The sequence below is a fragment of the Sus scrofa genome, chromosome 17 (genome assembly GCF_054392235.1).
Source record: "Sus scrofa isolate SSC_HxYL_T2T_F1_AM1 chromosome 17, Sscrofa_HxYL_maternal_Yorkshire_Landrace_v2.0, whole genome shotgun sequence".
In the NCBI taxonomy this organism is placed as follows: Eukaryota; Metazoa; Chordata; class Mammalia; order Artiodactyla; family Suidae; genus Sus; species Sus scrofa.
The window spans coordinates 35,810,081-35,831,511 of NC_139399.1; the positions used below are offsets into that span (position 1 = coordinate 35,810,081).

Here is a 21,431-nt window from a genome sequence, read left to right on the forward strand (position 1 = left end):
GGCCACAAGCAGACCTCAAACCTCCCTATCCATCCAGCCACCTGGCTGTCCGTCCATCCACAACCACCTCATTCATAAAAGATTTGTGGCTGAGCTCTACAGACTGAACTTCATCCTTAAGATTCGAAGGCATCATGATTCCACCTCATCCCGTTACTGTCCAGGGACGCTGGGTGGCTGTGGTCACTGAGTGTGGGGCTGGGGTGGTGCCCGTGTCCGTTTCTGCTGTCATCTCTGCTGTGAGACCCCTTCCCCACCTCTGCTGCTCAAGGCCACCCCTTCAGGCTCTCCACTGCCCCATACTTCCCAACGGATTGGCTGCCCCTCTGGAACTCCTGAGTCACTGTCTTTCATCAGAGTTGTATCGAGTCTGCCTCCCTCACCAGAGCTAAGGAGAAATGGTGGTTTATTCATCAGGCATCATTCATGAAGGCTGCACAGCCATGGACAGAGCAGTAATTAAGACACACACACGGGGGGTTCCCGTCATGGTGCAGTGGAAACGAATCTGACTAGGAACCACAAGGTTGCGGGTTCAATCCCTGGGCTCGCTCAGTGGGTTAAGGATCCAACATTCCTGTGGCTGTGGCATAGGCTGGCAGCTGTAGCTCTGATTAGACCCCTAGCCTGAGAACTTCTTTATGCTGCAAGTGCAGCCCTAAAGGGCAAAAAGCGAAAAAACGAAAAAACAAAGAAACAAAACCACATACACACACACACACACACACACACACACACAGAGTAAATGCTTGGTAACTTTGAGAATATACAACAGATGTCTGGGATTCAATCTGTGCAACAGTATAGCACAATTAGTCTCATTTCCTGCATTATTTTAGCAGCAGAAAATAAGCTATGAATGCTGAAACAGAGAAGAATCTCCACTTCCACTCTCTGCTTCCCCAAACAGAAAGAACAATCACGTTAAAGTAATGGTCGGACGACTGAAGGTCAAGAGTGGATTCGTACCTCCTGTCCCAGGAATTCATCCCCAAGTCGTCCAGCAACAACCTGCAGAAGTAGAAGGCTCCCCGGGGCTCCACAGGGAATGGCTGTTCCTGGCTGGCAACCCTCAGGGCCGGGTCCGAGTGGCACCTCTGGACGTAGGCGTCCTCCTGGGCGCTCTGCCGCAGGATGGCCTGGATGATTTCCTTCTCCTGGTCGCGGCTCATTCCACACGGGGGTGGCGAAGGCTCATTGAGGTTCAGCTGTGATGGCAAAAGGCATTCTGGGCTTGTGTGGCCGATGTTTTCAAGTAACTTGTCCAGGACGTCCTCTCCCTCGTCCGTCTGGGAAAGGTCCTTCTGAGGTCCAGACGGTGGGCGGGGCCAGCCCGAAACCAGAGAAGAGGGACATCTGCCCTGGGGGGCTGGGCAGCCGGCCAGGGGCCCGTAGAGCACCTTCCCGTCCCACGAGTACTTCCCTGAGATGTCCCTCACGATCACTCTCACGTCCGAGAGGGCGCCCGCTGGAGACCCGTCTGCAGGTCCCTGGGCCGGCGTCTGAAGGCAGGAGATGAGGGTGCTGTCGTTAAACACGAACAGCTGCAGGTTGGGGCTCCTGAAGACCTCGGGGGACAGCTCCGCGGCGTCCGCGTGCGCGTTGTCGTGGTTCTCGCTGACCAGGCTGTGCAGCGCGGCGGGGCCCCCGCAGAGCGGGAAGTGGCCCAGGTGGTTGACCAGATGCGCCATCACCATGCGGGCCGTCAGCGGGATCAGCTCCAGGCTCCGCCGCCTCCGCTCTGCCAGGAGAGGGCAGAGACCGAGGGAGTCAGCGCACCGATGAGGAGGAGGCTGGGTTAGCGGATACACGCGACTATATACTATATGTATATACAGAAGACAGATAATCAACAAGGACCTTCGGTATTGAGAAGGGATCCCTACTCTACACGCTGCAATAACCTAGGTGGGAAAAAGAAATCTGGAAAAAAAAAAAAAGATGTGTGTATATATACATAACTGAATCTCTGTGCTGCACACCTGGAACTATCACAACATTGTAAATCGACTGTACTCCAATATAAAATAAAAATGAAAATAAGGATAGGGTTCCTAAGATTCTTAACAAAAAGAGATTGGCTTCGGTTTAAAAAAAAAAAAAAAAAAGTGGAGAAGGAAGGTGAAAACGGAACACCAGATTTCAATCCATCCTTAGTGTGTTGGATGTTTTTCAGTCTGAGATTTTTTTCACCTGTTTTCTTTTTGACATGAATTTTCTATTTGAATTTAAAAGCACAATTTAAACAGATGGCTAAAAGAAGCAACCCAGGTGAAGACTGCGTTCTGAAAGGGACGTTTAACCCAGCAATAAACCAGAGAAAGGTCCTGGTCCTTACAGAGCAGGCGGTTCTAGGAGTTTGGGGAGGAGGAAGCCTGCAGTTGGAGTGGGTGGCAGAGCTGAGGGCTGAAAACGGAGGCCAGGGGCCCGAAAGAGGGCCTCACTCCCCGAAGGGGTAAAGGGAGACACTGATAAGAGAAGGCATCAGGCCTGTGACCCCTTAAATACATTTGAGGCAATCTGCTTTAGGAGCACGGTGACTATGTTTTGTTGTCAGGGCATTTTAAATATTTAACAGAATCTGACATATTAATAATTCATGGAATGAAGAAGGCTTTAACCAAATTTGTAGTTGATGATTAAATGCCCAAAAGCAACTAACTGATAAAAATTTTAAGACTTCAGATATACAGAAAGACTGACAATAGCATGTAAAAGTGAGAAACAGACTTAATCCACAAGTATGGGCTGAAATGACTAATTAAGCTTGAAAGCAGTTAGGGAAATCGCCATGTACCAAATTTACAAAAGAAGTGTGCATTCACCTGAAAACCAGTCAAAATGAAATTTTTTAATTAAAAAAGACTCACCAGATATTTAAATAAAGTAGGATCTCTAATTTGGGCTTAAAGGTTTAGGATACACTGGTTTCTTGAGTTCACAAAATGAAAAATCAAATATTAATCAATAACTATAAATATGCTTTTCATGCTAAACATCCTCTCTCTGACACTAGAAATTTAATCAACTTATTTGTAAAATAACAATTTCATGATGTAAAAATCCTAGAAACAATCAAATACTAGAATCTAAGAAATTCTGTCATGACTGAGGACAAGAGTGTCCTGACTTTTCTTGGATTTTCTTCTCAATTTTTTTCTTTTTGAGGAACAAGAAATCACCTGGATTCAATAATGCAAAATAAAATTTCATTTAAAACCCTAGTATTTTAGGAGTTCCCACTGTGGCTCAGTGGTTAACCAATCCGACTAGGAACCATGAGGTTGCAGGTTCAATCCCTGGCCTTGCTCAGTGCGTTAAGGATCTGGCGTTGCCGTGAGCTGTGGTGTAGGTTGCAGACATGGCTCAGATCCCACATTTCTGTGGCTCTAGTGTAGGCTGGAGGCTACAGCTCCAATTGGACCCCTAGCCTGGGAACTTCCATGTGCCACAGGTGCGGCCCTAGAAAAAATAAAAAGACAAAAACAAAACAAAAAAAACCAACCCTAGTTATTTTAGAAGCAGAAGAGGTTACCTCTGTCTCTGAAATTAAACACTTCTTCCTGTTAGAAGGGTGTACAATTTCCACATAGCTGAGAAATTTAAATCACCTCAACTAATTCCCCTGAAATCAGTTATGAATGCCTCTGCATCTGTGTCCATATTAACATTCCCAAAAGTTACAGATGCTTTTAATGCATGCTTATCATCCCATATGAACGCATGCTCCATCAGAAATGTTTCAATGCCCGAGCAACAAAGGTGCAGCTGGCTGGGGGCTCAGGAATCCATAATGCAAGACATTACGTGGTGAAGACAGACAGCATCGCAGGCTGCAAAGCTAAGGTGGAAGGTCTGACTGGATAAAGCCCACGGCAGAAAACAACTGGAAAAGCAACTTTGCTCTGCTTTTACTTACACTGGCTGTACTTTCGACCTGAGATACATACATATTTGTATTTTAATGAATGTGCTTGAATTCTATTGTGAGCAATTAACCTGGAGTCACATTAACCAAGCCATAAGCTGTGACACACCCAACAAAATATCTTTGGTACTGAAAAGTAAGGAAAGGGAACATTCACGAAATAAGAACTGTTCTTCCCTGGTGGACTTCAGCTGAACCGACTGCTGGGGGTGGGGGTGGGGTGCCCTGGAAAATCAGGAGAAGATCTTGACTCCATTAATGAAGAAACAGGCTCGTGACTTCCAGAAACTGTGCAAAAATACAGTCCAGCATTTATCTTTCTAAATTTATGGATGAAATACAAGAGCGGCAGTCTTAGGTTGTCCTTTCACTGTCATCTTCTAAAGCGCCTCCCGTCCCTTTCCTTCGAAGCAATTAGGTATGAATGATGAGGAAAGTGGGCAGGTGTCCTTTGGCCAGTCAATGGCGCTTCCATGAGCTGGGCCGGCCTCCACCTCAACTCAAGGTGAGTGCACGTCTCTTGCTCGTAACTTTGTGTCAAAGTAGTAAATGTTATCAAAGATGGGCGAGGGTCTATGATGGAATCATTTGAAAATATAATACTGCGTATCAGAGTAGATGCTTATCAGAGTAGAGACAGTCTGGTTATAAATGATCAACTAATGACACAGAATAAAAAAACCGTCAAAAATGAGCACTTTCCATTTACCCTAAAATACTAATCTTTATTATTCTTCTTCATTTTTTTTTCTTTTGCTTTTTAGGGCCATACCTGAAGCCTATGGAAGTTCCCAGGCTAGGAACTGAAGTGGAGCTGCAGCTACTGGCCTACATCACAGCCACTGCAACGCGGATCCGAGTGGCATCTGTGACCTACACCACAGGTCACAGCAACACCAGATCCCCAACCTACTAAGCAAGGCCAGGGATTGAACCCACATCCTTGTGGATACTAGTCAGATTCGTTTCTCCTGCACCACTTCGGGAACTCCTTATTTCTCTTCCTTCTTAACGGGCTGTCCTCACCCAGCGAGAGAGTCTATGCATGCCAGTGTGTTTTTGAGCTTCTTTGCTTTTTCATTTAACATGTTAGAAAAATTTAAAACTCCTCTGTCACAGAAGCTTAAACTGTCATTTGTAACACACAACTATGTTAGGACAAGTTTGCACAGTCCTAAGCTTTTCTGAAGAATGACTATTCGAGTCAAAGACTGCTATACATTGAAAGAAAAGGGGAGCAAAAAAGTACATGTGCATTTTAGGCTTATCCTTTTTCATTAACCTATTCATCTTTTGCCATTTTTAGTGACGAGTCCCAGTAAGTGTGAACCCATTTTCGGAGCAGCCATGTGGGATGAGTGTAAATTAATGACTTTGGCGGAAATGTAAGTTAATTTTCTTATGACCTGGACTACAAGGCAGGCAACAACAAAAAGAAATAGATCAAAGGTCATTTCAAAAAAAAGTTCTGAATTTACAACTGCAAGGAGAAAGTCAAGAAGATACAACAGTTTGAAAGAACAAGGGACTCTAGTTGAAGAGACGCAAAGGCTGAGCGAGCGGAGGGTGGGCGATGGGACAAGACGGAGCAGCCCACCAGCCCCACACGGTCCTCGGCCTCCCCCACAGCAACACCTCAGAGCAAATAACTTGATGCTTTAGGAACTTGTCATTAAATATATATATATATATCTTTTCTAGGGCTGCACCTGTGGCATATGGAGGTTCCCAGGCTAGGGGTCTAATCAGAGCTGCAGCCTCCAGCTACACCATAGCCACAGCACACCAGATCTGAGCTGTGTCTGCGACCTACACCACAGCTCACAGCAATGCTGGATCCTTAACCCACTGAACAAGGCCAGGGATCGAACACGCAACCTCGTCGTTCCTAGTTGGATTTGTTAACCACCGAGCCATGACGGGAACTCCTAGTCATTAAATCTTAATTGACATTACTTCTAACTTGGGAAATCTTTCACCTCAGTCTGCTCATCATTTTAGATGAGGACTGACCATGAGCCTGGGTGGTGCCCCACTCTTGTCCCCTTTCTCCAGCCTGAGCCATGCTCTGGACTCTGTGGTCTCACCAGCACAGTCCTGGACCCCAGACCCTCACTAGCAAGAGCTGCCTGCTGTCCTCCCTCCACCCGAGGCCCCACAGGGCTCTGTCTCAGGTTCCTTCCCAAGAGTCACTTCCAGATCCCTGGCTGGTGCTGTCTGGCTACAGACAATCACTCTGCCCTAAGTACCAGGCAAAACCCACCACTAAACACTCAGCTGGGAAAGAAAACAGCTCCTGCTCTGGGCTCACCCTCCCTGAGCTTCGGAGCACCTGGCCCCACCAACCTTCCTGGGCTCCTTTCTTTCTTCCCTTGACCTCCTAGAAATGACTCTTCTCGGTTCTTTGTCCACTTTCCTGACTTGGCTTTCCTGGTGACATGCTCTTATTTCTTTTTCTTTAAGGATGTTTTTACAAGCACCACCCCCCGCAACCTCATTCCACTCTTAGGCCTAGGTTTTTAATTTGCAAAGTCCATAAAATTTTCATGGACAATCTAACACTCCATATATATATATTTTAATTTTGAGACAACTGGAAATTCACATGCATATGTAAGAAATAATACCAAGGAGTTCCCGCTATGGCGCAGCAGAAACAAATCCGACTAGGAACCGTGAGGTTGTGGGTCCAATCCCTGGCCTCGCTCAGTGGGTTAAGGGTCCGGCGTTGCTGTGGCTGTGGTGTAGGCTAGTGGCTACAGCTCCGATTAGACCTCTGGCCTGGGAACCTCCAGATGCCACAGGTGCAGCCCTAAAAATCAAAAAAAAAAAAAAAAAAAAAGAAAAAAGAAATAATACCAAGAGAGCCAGAGAAGCCTTTACCTAACCGGTAAACTCTTGAATAGCTATGGTCCAACCATCACTGATTCATCAGTATTCAACATTCACTAGTTTCACAAGCATTCATTCGTGTGTGTGTGTGTGCGCGCGCATTGTGTGCGATTCTAGGCATTTCATCACACAGGGATGACACATCCACATTTTGGTGCATAGTCCAAGGCCTAGAGATGGACTCTTGTCATTCTGAGGAGAAAGGTGGTTGGGGGGGACACAGCAGCCCCTGAGTCCTGACCACACCCACACTCTACAACGGGCCCTCCGTGGGAGCAGAGTGGTCCTTAGACCATCTTTCTCCTGATGTCCTCCTGGGCCAGACACTCCCAGCTCCTTGCAAAGTCAGCCCATCCTTCCAAGTCTGGCTTAGGTTCTCCGTGGGAACGCAGTCCTTCTGCACTAATCCCGCCTCTCCCATGAGAGGAAAAGCTCCTGGGGGGCAGAAAACGAACTGTCCTGTGGGTCCCATGGGCCTGATGCATACAGGTCCTCAATTTTATCCAAGATGGGAATAGAAAGGGGAGGAGACAGAAAAAGAGAAGAACCCAGGAAGGAAGAGTGTGCTTGCACTGAGCGCTCTAGAAACCTGGATTTAACACCTGGGTTGGTTTTCAAAAAAGAACACAGCAAGGATGAACAGGAGGCTACCATCTGCCCAGGGGAATAGATATTCCGAAGACTCTCACCCTCTTCGACAGTAAGCAGGTTGCCCAGTTCTGCTGATGAATGATGCTGGGCCGGCTCAGAACTCTTCACGTTTGCCAGTGGCAGGAAGGGGTCGTAATCCGTGGACGACAGGTCAGCCAGGGTCAGGGTGTAGTGGCTCTGTTGGGTGTACGTGCTCGAGCCACAAACACAGCAGTGCAGAACCTGCGGAAACAGAAGGGGGCGTGTGCCCTGGATGCCACCAACCTCCTGCGCCCTGGTGATCTGTCAAACGACAGCGGCACTTAGGGGGCAGGACTCTTGCTGGGTGATTCCTGAGGCCATCGCCCCCTTCCCGTTCCCAAACATCTTCCTGCCATTAGCACGTCCTTCCTGCCCCTTTTACATCAATGCCAATGAATACATTCTCAAGGTGAAAGGAAAGCAAGAGTCAACAAGGGCCTCTTTGGCCATCCTGAGTGGCCACGCAGCCTGGTCCTGCTCCAGCCCAGAGGCAGCACAAGGAGGGGGCGGAACCAGGACCTGGGGATGAGCCCAGGCTGAGTCACAGACAACCTGCCACCCGCAGGGGTGGGTGGATAGAAGCCACTAGCAGACTGTCAGTCTACTTCACAAGTGGTTGCAGATTTGAATCCATTAACTTACGACCCAGTGACTTGGAAGGGCTAATACATTTTTTGAAAATATAATTAATGAAGTAAATTTAGTACACATCATAAAAGTATTCTTATTTTCATGTGATGGGCTTCCCAAAAGCTCACTGCTTATTTACACACTGCCATTGACTGAAGCCCTACGAGCCACGAGCACAGACCGTCTTAAGTGTACCAAAGTGTACAAGGGAGCTAGTAACTGTACCAAAGTTTACTTTTTCTATCATAATTTCAAGTTCATGAATTCAAAAAAGTGGTTTTTATGAAGACGAAAGTACTGCTTTAATACATAAGGCAAGGTTGCTTTTAGAGGACCAGCTCTGATTTGCCCCAGAGGCAGGAGGCCTTGAGGTCAGGCTAAACAGCTACAGATTCAGTTCTTTCTACCCGTGCTGCCTGCTAGGGGCTTCCTGGAGGAGAAGGCGGGGTATGTGACCTCTGTACACAGCTGGAAAGGACTGAGACCTGTAGTCAGCAGGGCAGGGGACAGCCACTTGAGTGTGCCCTCTGCCCAGCAAAAAAGTAGTGTAGGAAAATGATGGGAGCTTTCTCATTAATATAAGATGTGTGCTTTGTCATCAAGAAAATTAGTTTCTATTGGTCAAATGCCATAAATACAAGAAATATTTTTCAAAAGTTTTTTATTATTGGGGCCATTATACTTCTTCCTTTGATAAACAGATTCTGTCAAAATAAGGCTGTGGATATTCCTATAAACATAAACAGTTTCCTTTCCAAAAGGAAGCAGATATAGACCATGTTCCATGAAAATGGGGGGACCCTGAGCAAGCTGCAGTTACTTAGAGATGACAGGTAAAATGCGTGGACCCTGCACTGAGTCATTGCTGCTTTTCTGAAATTGTTACTGTTCTGTTTTAATGCCTTAAGTCATTCACTTCTTTTAAAATGTCTGACCTCCATAAACCCTTGTCAAAAGGGCAAAGATCCCTAAGTAAATGCACAAAACACGGTCTGGGAATTCTCGGATGCTCCTGTCCACGCTCTGCGCCCACGGCCCAGGGAGACTCACCCTGTAGACGTAATCCAGCAGTGGCGCTCGGGACGAGGCCTGCTCCTCCAGGGCTGCCGTGGCCACGGGGTGGAGAAGGGCGTTCAGTGGCAGGGCCATGCACCAGTCCAGGAGGCAGAGCAGCAAGGACACGATGAGCTGGAAGAGGAAGCACACCCAGCACCTCCCGCTGCAGCCTCTTCACTGGCACCTTACAAGCGTGTGACCACCACCGGAAGAACTGCCCTGGCCTCACAGTAGTTGTTCAGGACACATGGGTGAATAAGGCTTTCACAGACAGACAGGGCCTGTCCTGACAGAATGTGTCACAGAGGATATCCCTACATGTGACAGTACTTAGCAGCTGTACTACGTGTTTAAAAAACCACCCCTAGGAGTTCCTGTCCTGGCTCAGCGGAAACAAATCCAACTAGTATCCATTAGTACCCATTAGGATGTGGGTTCCATCCCTGGCCTTGCTCAGTGGGTTAAGGATCTGGCACTAATAAGAGCTGTGGTGTCAGTTGCAGACGCAGCTCGGATCCCATGTTGCTGTGGCTGTGGCTGTGGCTGGCAGCTGTAGCTGTGATTCAACCCCTAGTCTGGGAACTTCCACAAGCCACGGGTGCAGCCCTCAAAAGCAAAAAACAAAAACAAAAACCAAAAAAACCCAAAAAACCACCCCTGCAGAAAACTCGGCTGATGGGCTGCTTACCTTCTTATCTGTTTCCACTGAGGAATACTCTGCACTCGGTAAAAGAAAAGCAATTGTGGCCACGAGGATCTGCAAAAAGATAAATTCCCAATCAGACAGATCAGAGTAACAGTTTGGGAGCCACATGAAGAACCCCAGGATGGCCTTGCCATAAGCCCAGCCTGGTGCCAATCCCCAGGGGAAGGGGACAACAGCAAAGGGTCATTTTAGAGATTGGTGGGATCGTGGCAACTGGAGAAGGTGACAGGCCAGGCCAGTTTCCACTCTCCCCGGTGGCGCTGGAACTGGGGTCCCAAAGAAAGGAGGGTTCCTCTCTGGAGCCACACAACTTCCATCACGTCTCCACACTTTCAACAGTGGAAGCAAAAAATACTTCCAAGTAATGATGCAAACGTTCCCGGGTACTGTTCTTATAAATGATCCCAGGCCTGCCTCCCACCTGCAGCCCCTTTCCTTCCAGAGGTCTTCCAGCTGAGATGCTGAAGCACGCAGCGGACCTACAACCCAACGTCACACTTTGCAACATCTTATGTCCCTATCATCCAAAGCTCTGTTCCACTCTAGGTCCCTTAAGGTCGAACATCACTGGTGATTTCTCACATATCTGAGAGAACAAAGCAACCTCACAGGTGAAATCTGTCTAGGGCCAAAAGAAAATACATCAGCATCACTCCTCTGAGATACTACCTGGAGGCAAATTTCTTCAGAGCTGCCGCTAATGTGTACGGAGTAGGGCGTGGGTAGGTAAGGGCAGCTCAAAACCTGGCAGGGGAGTCCCCATTGTGCTCAGCGGTAATGAACCCAACTAGTGCTCGTGAGGATGTGGGTTTGATCCCTGGCCTCGATCAGTGGGTTAAGGATTCCGCTTTGCCCGTGAGTTGTGATGTAGGTCAAAGACGTGGCTCGGATCCTGGGTTGATGTGCCTGTGATCCCATAAGCTGGCTGCTACAGCTCCGATTGGACCCCTAGCCTGGGAACTTCCACATGCCTTGAGTGTGGCCCTAAAATAAGCCAAATGAAACAAACAAAAAACGTGGCAGGGAGAGGGGAGCTTTACCACTGGCACCTCCAAGGCAAGGGCAGAGGCCCCTATCTGAGCCACGCCCCGCTGATGCCATTGACCTCTGGCCACCGTTGCTGAGAAGCTGCTCCCTGTTCCTGACGACACTCTCACCCACATTACGCCTCAGAGAGGAGGAGGGTCCTGAGCTGATTATAGCTGGCGATCCCGCCACAGCCAAGAGCAGCGTCCAGCCTTCTGTCTGGGAGGGATTCCTTATACACAACTCCCCCCAGCCCCTGGCCCCCATGCACCAGGCACCATAACCAGCTGCCTGCTCCTCGCTGGCACCACCCAAATTACTCTGGGTGAATGGAGGCCCATTGACAAAAGGCCTCTTTGTTGTGGTCGTGTCTGCTTTTCAAACTCCCTGGGCGTAAGGCTGCCCGGGAACACTGGTGGCTTCTGACGTGGTGCCTGAAATCACAGCTGAGAAGAGCCAGCGAATTTAAACTGAAAACGGGTGACTCACGTGGCAATTTAATGGTTGCTTCTTGGACAATTATTTGAGTATCTCTAATTAATTAAATATCAAATCTAATACAAAGGAAACGCTTACATTTTGGCCTTACGGGAAAAAAGACTTACTTCGGCAATTTTCCGAGGCAGAGAGGGTTCGAATATCTGAAGTTTTTCCCAGTAGGAAACCAGCAACTGAAGAACATCGCAAGCCACCTGGGCCACGACTTTGTTGGGAAACTGAACAGGGAGACAAAACAACACCCCCAAATCAGTAACCTCACTTACCGCGTACTGTTTCTGCCTAGCTCCACTTAGGAATACATGCCCTTGTTTTGCATGAACTATGTGAAAAATGTATCCTATCACCAGACAGGTCCCGCACTCACCACTCTTAGCTGCCTTGTGTCTAGACGAGCTGTACTAAAGCACATAACACGATAGAGACATCGCCTGGAAATCACAGCCATGATTTCAAATGCCCTATTCAGAGCACATAAATGATAGTTTTGACAACTGGAGGAAATGAAAAAAGGTAGTAGATTATCGAGTATCCCGTGTGTGCTGAACCTTTTAAAAGAATTTTACTCATTTGCGCCCTGCTAGCTCTTCACTAACAGCTCTGTGAGGTGGACGTTACCTTCATTTTACACATGGAGAAACAAGGATTGATCAAAAGACTTTCTATCCTATGGAATTAAACTTAACCCACACGTATAGCATTCTAAGAAAGCTGGAAAGTGTGGAACCATGAGCACACAATTCTAAGTGATGGGATATTCAACTTTGAGCATGTTTTCTGTATCTGGACTGTGTCCAGGGTTCTCTGGATGCTTCTGTTCCTCATGGGATGGCTTGGCAAAGGGCCATCCATCCCTTTGGGGACCACTGCGAGGGACAACCTGTGCTCCCTCCTGGGACTGACCTCGGGCCGTCCATGCCCCATGATGGAGGGTGGAAAGCCTTGTCTGATCCTGTGTCCCTGTCTAGGGAGACCTCTGGATTTCTTCCAGAAGCTCGAGGTCGCATGAAGCTGACGCCAATGGACCAGAGTGTCATGAAAACAACACAGAAAAGTCAGCATTTAGCACCTCTTGTGTTAAGAAACCACGAGAAAAGAAAGGAGTAGTGATCAGTTTTCCTTCTGCAGAACAAATAGCTCCTGACTGCCCCTCCCCACGGGCACAAGGAAACCAGGGGACTCTGCTCAGCCTCACCAACCACCCAGGCATCTGGTGATCTGGCCCTCATGGGCCTCTGTCCACTCCTCAAATGCTCTGGCTTGTTTCTGCCCGAGGGCCTTTGCACCCACTCCTGGTTCTGCCTGGGACACTCATTCCCTCCTGCTGGCTGGTGCCGCCACACCTTTTAATCATGCCACTAGACGTCTTCTCCCCCGTGAGGCCACCATGCCTGTCCAGAGGCGTGGGCGCACTGTCTTCAGTTCCCTCCTAGTCACCTGCGAGAGTTTCTGTACAGTATTAGGGGCCATCACAGCAGATCGCAGCAGCTGGGTTTGGTTGCTGGTTCTTCTGTGTGTTTATTTTCCTGCACCATGTTCACCATCCTATTCCTAATGCCCAGCACAGCCCCAGAGGGGGTCTGTGGGGACAATGGAGCATTGGCGGGGGCGGGGGAGGGGAGGAGAATGCGAATGGGCAAGGTGCATTTCTGCTGCATCAGGCTGGTCAAGACAGCTGGAGACAGACAAGGTGACGGAGTGAGACGAGGGACATGGCAGACAAAACAAGAGGAGGAGGCAGAGGGATGAGGTGTGACAGACACAGACAGAGGGGAGGGCCAAGCTGGGCCTGGAAGAACGTCGTGGGTAGTGGGGGAGCTTCCTTCCAGGCAGGCGGCCCAGACACAGGCACTGAGGCAGGGAAAGCCGCCTTGGAGCACTACGGATGGGGAGGGATTACTGACTGCAGAGGGCCTCAGGAACACAGGGTGAAATAAATCCCCCCTCTTTCACCCAGCACATCCTCATGGAGAACTGGCAACATGCTGGCACTGAATGAAAAGCAGAGAGGATGTGATGTCCAGGGTGATCCAGGCCCTGCTCTGAAGAAGCCGAGAGCCTGATGGAGCACATGTGCCCTTCCCTAAAGCCGTGCTGGGCGCACTAGTCTGTGGTGCACGAGGGCAGGCCTGTGTGCAGATGCAGCTCTCTGGCAGCAGTAAGAGGGCAGCCTGCGGGTCCCGACTAGGGCTGTGGGAGTGGGAGGGCTGTTCAGGACCCTGACGGGGATGTGGGTGGCGTAAGGAGGGGAAAACAGAGACGGGGCTAATACAAAGGAAAAGGGGTGGAATACCTGCGATGCAGCTTAATGTCAAATACACATGACGAAGTGGCCATACCTTCAAAGTGACGCCTATCACGTTGACGGCCTCTTTCAGCTGAGGATGGCTCATACACTGTGCTAGCTCTTCACATATCCAGACCCCGAGGGAGCAAATGGCAATGCATCTTTCAAAAAACAAGCAAAACACTCATGAAATTGAACGCATTTTCTTGGTATTTTCAAATGACAAAATATTTTTAACTTTGTTTACAAAGTAGTAAAAGTTATAGATACATTAACAAAAAATGTCCTCTTGAGAAAAAAGATAAGGTACCCTCAATAGACGAGTTTTCAGGACAGATTGATAACGGTTAGTAACTAAATATTTAGTGAAGTAAATAGTATGTTTTCTGATAATTGTCAGAGCATGTATATCACTTTTTCGGGGTCTTTTTAGGGCTGCATATGGAAGATCCCAGGCTAAGGGTCAAATTGGCGCTGTAGCTACTGGCCTACACCACAGCCACAGCCATGCCAGATCCAAGCTGCGTCTGTGACCTATACCACAGCTCAGGGCAATGCCAGGTCCTTAACCCACTGAGCAAGGCCAGGGATCAAACCCATATTTTCATGGATACTAGTTGAGTTCGTTACTGCTGAGCCATGATGGGAACTCCCTATATCACTTATTTCTGCTGAAACTATTTTTTATTACGTGTTATTGCCTCAGGATATTTTTGAGGAAGAATCAAAAATATAAATCTTAGAAAATTGTTGGAAATTGAGTTTATAATTGTTTTCCTTACAGCAAAATACATACCACCTACCACAAACAGAAGACAAATCCTATATTTCATTGTAAAGACTATCTGTGTACAATGTTCAAAATAAGTTTTGCTGTTATTTCTTTTAAGCAGTGTGCTTAAGACAAAATATTCTTTAATAGTTCTTTAAAAATTACCTTTCTCTATCATAAGTCTATAATTTTTTTTTTTTTTTGGTCTTTTTGCCTTTTTTTCTAGGGCTGCTCCCACGGCATATGGAGGTTCCCAGGCTAGGGGTCGAATCGGAGCTACAGCTGCCGGCCTATACCAGAGCCACAGCGACGCCAGGTCAGAACCACGTCTGCAACCTACACCACAGCTCAGGGCAACGCCAGATCCTTTAACCTACTGAGCAAGGCCAGGGACCAAACCTGCAACCTCATGGTTCCTAGTCAGATTCGTTAACCACTGTGCCACGACGGGAACTCCTCTATTATAATATTAAGTGGTAATTCTCTTTGGAACTTATACTCTATTATCTTTGCAATGATCAAAAATCACATGCTTCTTAATTCTTTTCTGAATGCCCATATATAACATTAAAATGCTTGTTCCCAAACCTGCTCACTTTCAGCACAAAAGCGTGCTTCAATCCACTACTTGGAACCAGACAACTGTTGAAATATGTACACGCTGTTCTTTGTAGTTAAGAGGTCACACCTGATGCCAATGAAACTGGACAGACAGAACAGCTCTCCACACCCAAAGTCCCTTTGTAATCAGCATATTATAATATATTACATTCGGCAACTAAAATCAATCTATTTCGAGGTTTTCAAACCACTGTATTTCACTGGATTCTCACCCCTTTAAATCAGAATGGACTAATTGCTTCAGAACCAGTTAATTAAAAGCCTTTTGCCAACTGCATCACCTTCTACCAAAATTCACTCGGTAAAAGTGATGCCATTGGGTTTCAAGGTGCATGGGCCTTTCCGGTTTGTCAGGCACCAGGGTTATTTAAGAGCCCCCCCCCCCCCCCCCCAGTTTCCTGAGTATATACACAGTCTACATCTCTCTCTCTCTCTAGCTTATTCTACACTTATCCTCAATCTAGAAACTGCACTGGTATCTTAGTTTGCAGTCATTCCCACATATTCTATATTTGTTCCCAAAGCCTCTTTTCTTCCCTCAGCTTAACTCAGACTCTGACTGTTCAACCCACTGAAATCTACAGAAGTTGGAATTATGCCCCCCGCCTTTTTTTTCTTTTTTTCTTTTTTTTTTTTTTTTTTTTGCTTTTTAGGGCTGCATTCACGGCATATGGAAGTTCCCAAGTTAGAGGTTGAATCGGAGATACAGCTGCCGGCCTACACCACAGCCACACAGCAAAGTGGGCTCTAAGCTGTGTCTTCTACTTACACCACACACAGTTCAATGCAATGCCAGATCCCCGAGCCACTGAGCAAGGATTGAACCCGCATCCTCATGGTTACTAGTTGGATTCGTTTCTGCTGTGCCACAATGGGAACTCCCCAACCATATTTTTACCATTTTAAGAGCTCTTCCTGTGTGTGTGTGTGTGTGTGTGTGTATTCTACACTTTTTTTTTTTTTTTTTTTTTTAAATACAACCCATGAAAAGATCTCTCATTTCTAGGAACACCTGCATTTCTCGGTAACTATTAGCCATGCACTATGGAGAACACTGTTACCCATTAAGTGGTTTTATAACCTAAGCTACTCACCTGCCTTGAGCTTTAACCACACTCGCTTGTAACAGGTCTCCCGTGCTGTTTTCTCTCTTTGAAGTTCATCATTTAACATTCCCATCAAGCATCTTCCTATTCTAACACTCACAGTGACTCCACATGCCCAGGAGCTGCTGCCAGTTAAGTTTCTCTGTATCCCCAGCATGTCCTTTGTGACTGTGAATGAGGTTTATCTATCAAGACTCTTTTTTTAAGCTAATGGCAATTCCACTTTACTCTCAAACTGTATCCTAGCACACTCTCTGAATGCTCTTTGCTACTAGGACAGCTCACACCACTCCATTTTATGCAACAGAAACTTACTTTTTCTTAATTTTTCTAAATTATTATCACTCACGATTAAACTATACTCTCTTAATATTCCTCTGTTTATTTGCAATCTTGATCATATTTCAGTCTGCTTGTATATCTATACTTATACGACCTTAATTTTATTGCTGGGCTCCTTTAATACACAACTAAGAGAGACTGACCATATCATACGCATTTCTATTCCATTTCTAACTCCACAGAAATATGGCTTTTTACACTAAGGAAAAAGGGAGAAAAGGTAATGCCAAGACTTGTTGAAGGTTTAAATGTAGCAGGTATGACTAAATGAGAAATCAAGGCTTTTCCCCAAGCTTCTGGATTGAAAATCTGGGCAGATGATGGTGACATGAAGCCTGAGGACAGTTAGGCACTGGAGACAGACAGCAGACTCAGGGCTTCAGTTATGGTTGTGTTAAGTTTGGATGTTTTAAGACATCCAAGTTGAGATATCAGGTTGGCAGTTTAATATACATAAGCCTGAATAAATAAGGGGTACAACAGAAGGGGCCAAGTAAATAAATTCAGTATTGTCAGCAAGCAGATGGTATTTAAAGTCTAGTTAAATGAATAAGAGCATCTAGGAAAGTCATGCAGAATGAAGAGAACCAGCCCTAGACCCCAAGTCACTCTAACATCCAAAATCAGGTAGAGAAAAGAGACAGATAAGGAAGAGCTACAGTGAAAAAAGAGCAAAATAAAAAAGCATGTTTAAGGAACTGGCATTGTTCAGGAAGAGGGTAAAGATAACTCTAACAGTAGAACTAGTAAGGTAAGAATGCATATTAAAAATCCTAAGCCTCTAAAAGAACTGAAAAAGGAGTTCCCATTGTGGCTCAGTGGGTTATGATCCTTACTAGTATCCATGAGGATGTGGATTTGTGGATTTGATCCCTGGCCTTGCTCAGTGGCTTAAGGATCTGGTATTGCCCTGAGCTGTGGTATAGGTCATAGATGGAGGATCCTGTGTTGCTGTGGCTATGGCATAAACTAGCAGCTACAGCTCCAATTTGACCCCTAGCCTGGGGAACTTCCATATGCTGCAGGTGCAGCCCTAAAAAAGAAAAAAATAAAATAAAAGAACTGAAAGAAAGTCTATGACTTCTAAACAAAATAAAGGTAATAAATGGTATATAGAAATAAACAATCCAAAGGAAGAAAGGGAGGAAAGAAGAGTGTATAAAATGAAGGTGTGAAACAGGAGAAAATGAAATATTGAGAAAGACAAATAACAAAGTTTAAAATAAGTTAAAATAAATACATCCAAATATACCAACTACAATAAATGTAAATGAACTAAAGCTTGAGTTAAAAGATAAAGATCAGGCAGGATAAACACATAAAATCAAGTATGTACAGTTTTGTGAAGACATTTAAGAGAGAAAAATATAGAAACATTAAATTTTAAAGGAGAGAACACATTATTTAAAAATACAGCTGAATCAATATCAAACAAGTGGTCTTTAAGATAAAAAAATCATCCTTAGGGAAAAAAAAAGACAACTTACAGAATGGGAGAAAATAGTTTCAAATGATGCAAGTGACAAGGGCTTAATCTCTAGAATATACAAGCAACTTATACAACTCAACAGCACAAAAAGCCAACAACCCAACTGAAAAATGGGCAAAAGACCTGAATAGACATTTTTCCAAGGAAGATGTACAGATGGGCAACAAGCACATGAAAAAATGCTCAACATCCCTGATTATTAGAGAAATGCAAATCAAAACTACCATGAGATACTACCTCACACCAGTCAGAATGGCCATCATTAATAAGTCCACAAATAACTAATGCTGAAGGGGTTGTGGAGAAAAGGGAACCCTCCTGTACTGTTGGGGGAATGTAAGCTGGTACAACCACTATGGAGAACAGTATGGGGTACCTTAGAACGCTATACATAGAACTACCATATGACCCCGCAATCCCACTCTTGGGCATATATCCAGGCAAAACTTTCCTTAAAAATGACACAGGCACCTGCATGTTCACTGCAGCACTATTCACAACAGCCAAGACATGGAAACAACCTAAACGTCCATCGACAAATGATTGGATTAGGACGATGTGATATATATACACAATGGAATACTACTCAGCCATAAAAAAGAACGAAATAATGCCAATTACAGCAACATGGATGGAACTAGAGACTCTCAAACTGAGTGAAGTAAGTCAGAAGGAGAAAGACAAATGCCATATGATATCACTTATAACTGGAATCTAATATAAGGCACAAATGAACCTTTCCACAGAAAAGAAAATCATGGTCTTGGAAAACAGACCTGTGGTTGCCAAGGGGGAGGGAGCGGGGTGGATTGGGAATTTGGGGTTAATAGATGCAACCTATTCCCTTTGAAATGGATTAGCAATGAGATCCTGCTGTGTAGCACTGGGATGTCTAGTCACTTCTGAGGGAGCACGATAATGTGAGAAAATAGAATGTGTACATGTATGTATAACTGGGTCACCATCCTGTACAACAGAAAAAAAAATTGTATTGGGGAATAACAATTAAAAAAATTTTTTTCTTAAATCATCCTTGGAGATAAAGAGAGTCATTACATAAATATAAAAGATTTGATTCACTATAGAGACAGGATAATTCAACACTTACATGCAGCTAATAACATAGTTTTAAAATATATAAAACAGGAGTTCCCGTCGTGGCGCAGTGGTTAACGAATCCGACTAGGAACCATGAGGTTGCGGGTTCGGTCCCTGCCCTTGCTCAGTGGGTTAACGATCCGGCGTTGCCGTGAGCTGTGGTGTAGGTTGCAGACGCGTCTCGGATCCTGTGGTGCTGTGGCTCTGGCATAGGCTGGTGGCTACAGCTCCGATTCGACCCCTAGCCTGGGAACCTCCATATGCCGCGGGAGCGGCCCAAGAAATAGCAAAAAGACCAAAAAAAAAAAAAATAAAATAAAATATATAAAACAAAAATTTGAAGAAATGCAAGGAGAAATAGAAAAGTGCACCAAAATAATGGGAGATTTTAACATATCTTTCTCAGTAAATGATCAAGATGATGAAAAAATTAGGAAGGATATGGAATATTTGAGGCATATGATTTAAAAAATTTATCTAATGGGCACATCTAGAACACTAAACCCAAAAACTGAAGAATAGCGTATACGTTACTTTCAAGCATATATGGGACATTTGCAAAAACAGACTACATACCAGGCCATAAAGCAAATCTCAACAATTTCAAAGACATTTTTGATCCACAATGCAATTAACTAAAATAGCAGCAGCAAAAAGATAAACAGAAATAACCATATTTCTAAATAAACCATGACCCAATGAAGGATCACAATGGAAACTAGAAAAATTTGTAATGGAGAAATAATTACATATCAAAACTTATAGAACTTTGGAGTTCCCAGAGTAGCCTCTTGTGGCTCAGTGGGTTATAAACCTATTATCCATGAGCATGCGGTTTGATCCCTAGCCTCCCTCAGTGGGTTAAGGAGCCGACATTGCTATGAGCCACAGACGTGGCTTGGATCCCATGTTGCTGTGGCTGTGGCTATGGCTGTGGCTGGCACCTGTAGCTCAGATTAGACCTTTAGCTCAGGTACTTCTATAAGCCGCAGGTCCCGCCCTTTAAAAACAAACAAACAAAACCTATAGAATTCAGGAATTCAGAAAAACTAGCACCTAGAAATAAATATATAGACTGGAGTTCCCGTCGTGGCGCAGTGGTTAACGAATCCGACTAGGAACCATGAGGTTGTGGGTTTGGTCCCTGGCCTTGCTCAGTGGGTTAAGGACCCGGCGTTGCCATGAGCTACGGTGTAGGTTGCAGATGCGGCTCGGATTCTGTGTTGCTATGGCTGTGGTGTAGGCCGGTGGCTACAGCTCCAATTAGACCCCTAGCCTGGGAACCTCCACATGCCGCGGGAGCGGCCCTAGAAAAGATAAAAAGACCAAAAACAAAACAAAACAAAACAAAACAAAAAACAAAACAAAACCTATAGAACTCAGGAACTCAGATAAACTAGCACCTAGAAATAAATACATAGACTGGAGTTCCCGTTGTGGCTCAGTGGTTAACGAATCTAACTAGGAACCATGAGGTTGCGGGTTCGATTCCTGGCCTTGCTCAGTGGGTTAAGGACCCGGCATTGCCATGAGCTGTGGTGTAGCTTGCAGACGCGGCTCGGATCCCACGTTGTTGTGGCTCTGGCATAGGCTGGCGTCTACGGCTCTGATTCGAGCCCTAGCCTGGGAACCTCCATATGCAGCAGGAGTGGCCCAAGAAATGGCAAAAAGATAAAAAAATAAATATATAGACTTAGATGTTTATATAATGTATAAAAGAAAGGCTGAGAAATAATACACTAAGTATACAACATAAAAGAAAAAGAATTATAGAAAAAAGAATAAACGTGAAAAAGAGCATAAAGTAGAAAATTAAAAAATAAATATAGAACAGAGAGTTTGAACAAAAACAAGACTCTATTCTTCGAAAAGACTAATAAGATTGACAGATCTTTGACAAGACTCATGAGAAAAATTAGAAAATATATAAGAAGTTTCAAAGATTAAAAAGTGTTTATAAAGTTCCCATCATGGCTCAGCAGAAACGAATCTGACTAGTATCCATGAGGATGCAGGTTCAATCCCTGGCCTCGCTCAGTGGGTTAAGGATCCCACATTGCAGTGGGCTGTGGTGCAGGTCACAGACATGGCTCAGATCTGGCATTGCTGTGGCTGTGGTGTAGGCCAGTGGCTACAGCTCCAGTTCGACCCCTTGCCTGGTAACCTCCATGTGCCATGGGTGCAGCCCTAAAAAGACAAAAAAAAAAAAAAAATGCCTATAGTTATGGAAGCCAAATAGGTAAAAGGAAGCAAAAGGCTAATGGAGACATCATGACCATCAGAATATTTCAAAACTTAGATGGGATGG

At 45.5% G+C, this 21,431-nt stretch overlaps 1 protein-coding gene across 14 annotated transcripts in view; it reads right to left on the minus strand.

The window, feature by feature from the left end:
- RALGAPA2 (Ral GTPase activating protein catalytic subunit alpha 2) overlaps positions 1 to 21,431 on the minus strand; it is a 271,235-nt gene that overhangs the window by 98,134 nt on the left and 151,670 nt on the right. For all 14 annotated transcript variants that reach the window (XR_014832899.1, XR_014832897.1, XR_014832895.1 and 11 more), the window contains 6 exons: positions 13,748 to 13,856; positions 11,516 to 11,626; positions 9,867 to 9,935; positions 9,173 to 9,310; positions 7,510 to 7,693; positions 970 to 1,741 (listed from right to left, as the gene is read on the minus strand). Coding sequence is in view for 10 of the 14 variants with exons in the window: in XM_085004561.1 (XP_084860687.1) it covers positions 970 to 1,741; positions 7,510 to 7,693; positions 9,173 to 9,310; positions 9,867 to 9,935; positions 11,516 to 11,626; positions 13,748 to 13,856 (1,383 nt within the window). In the remaining 4 variants the exon portion in view is untranslated. The remainder of the gene's footprint in view (positions 1 to 969; positions 1,742 to 7,509; positions 7,694 to 9,172; positions 9,311 to 9,866; positions 9,936 to 11,515; positions 11,627 to 13,747; positions 13,857 to 21,431) is intronic.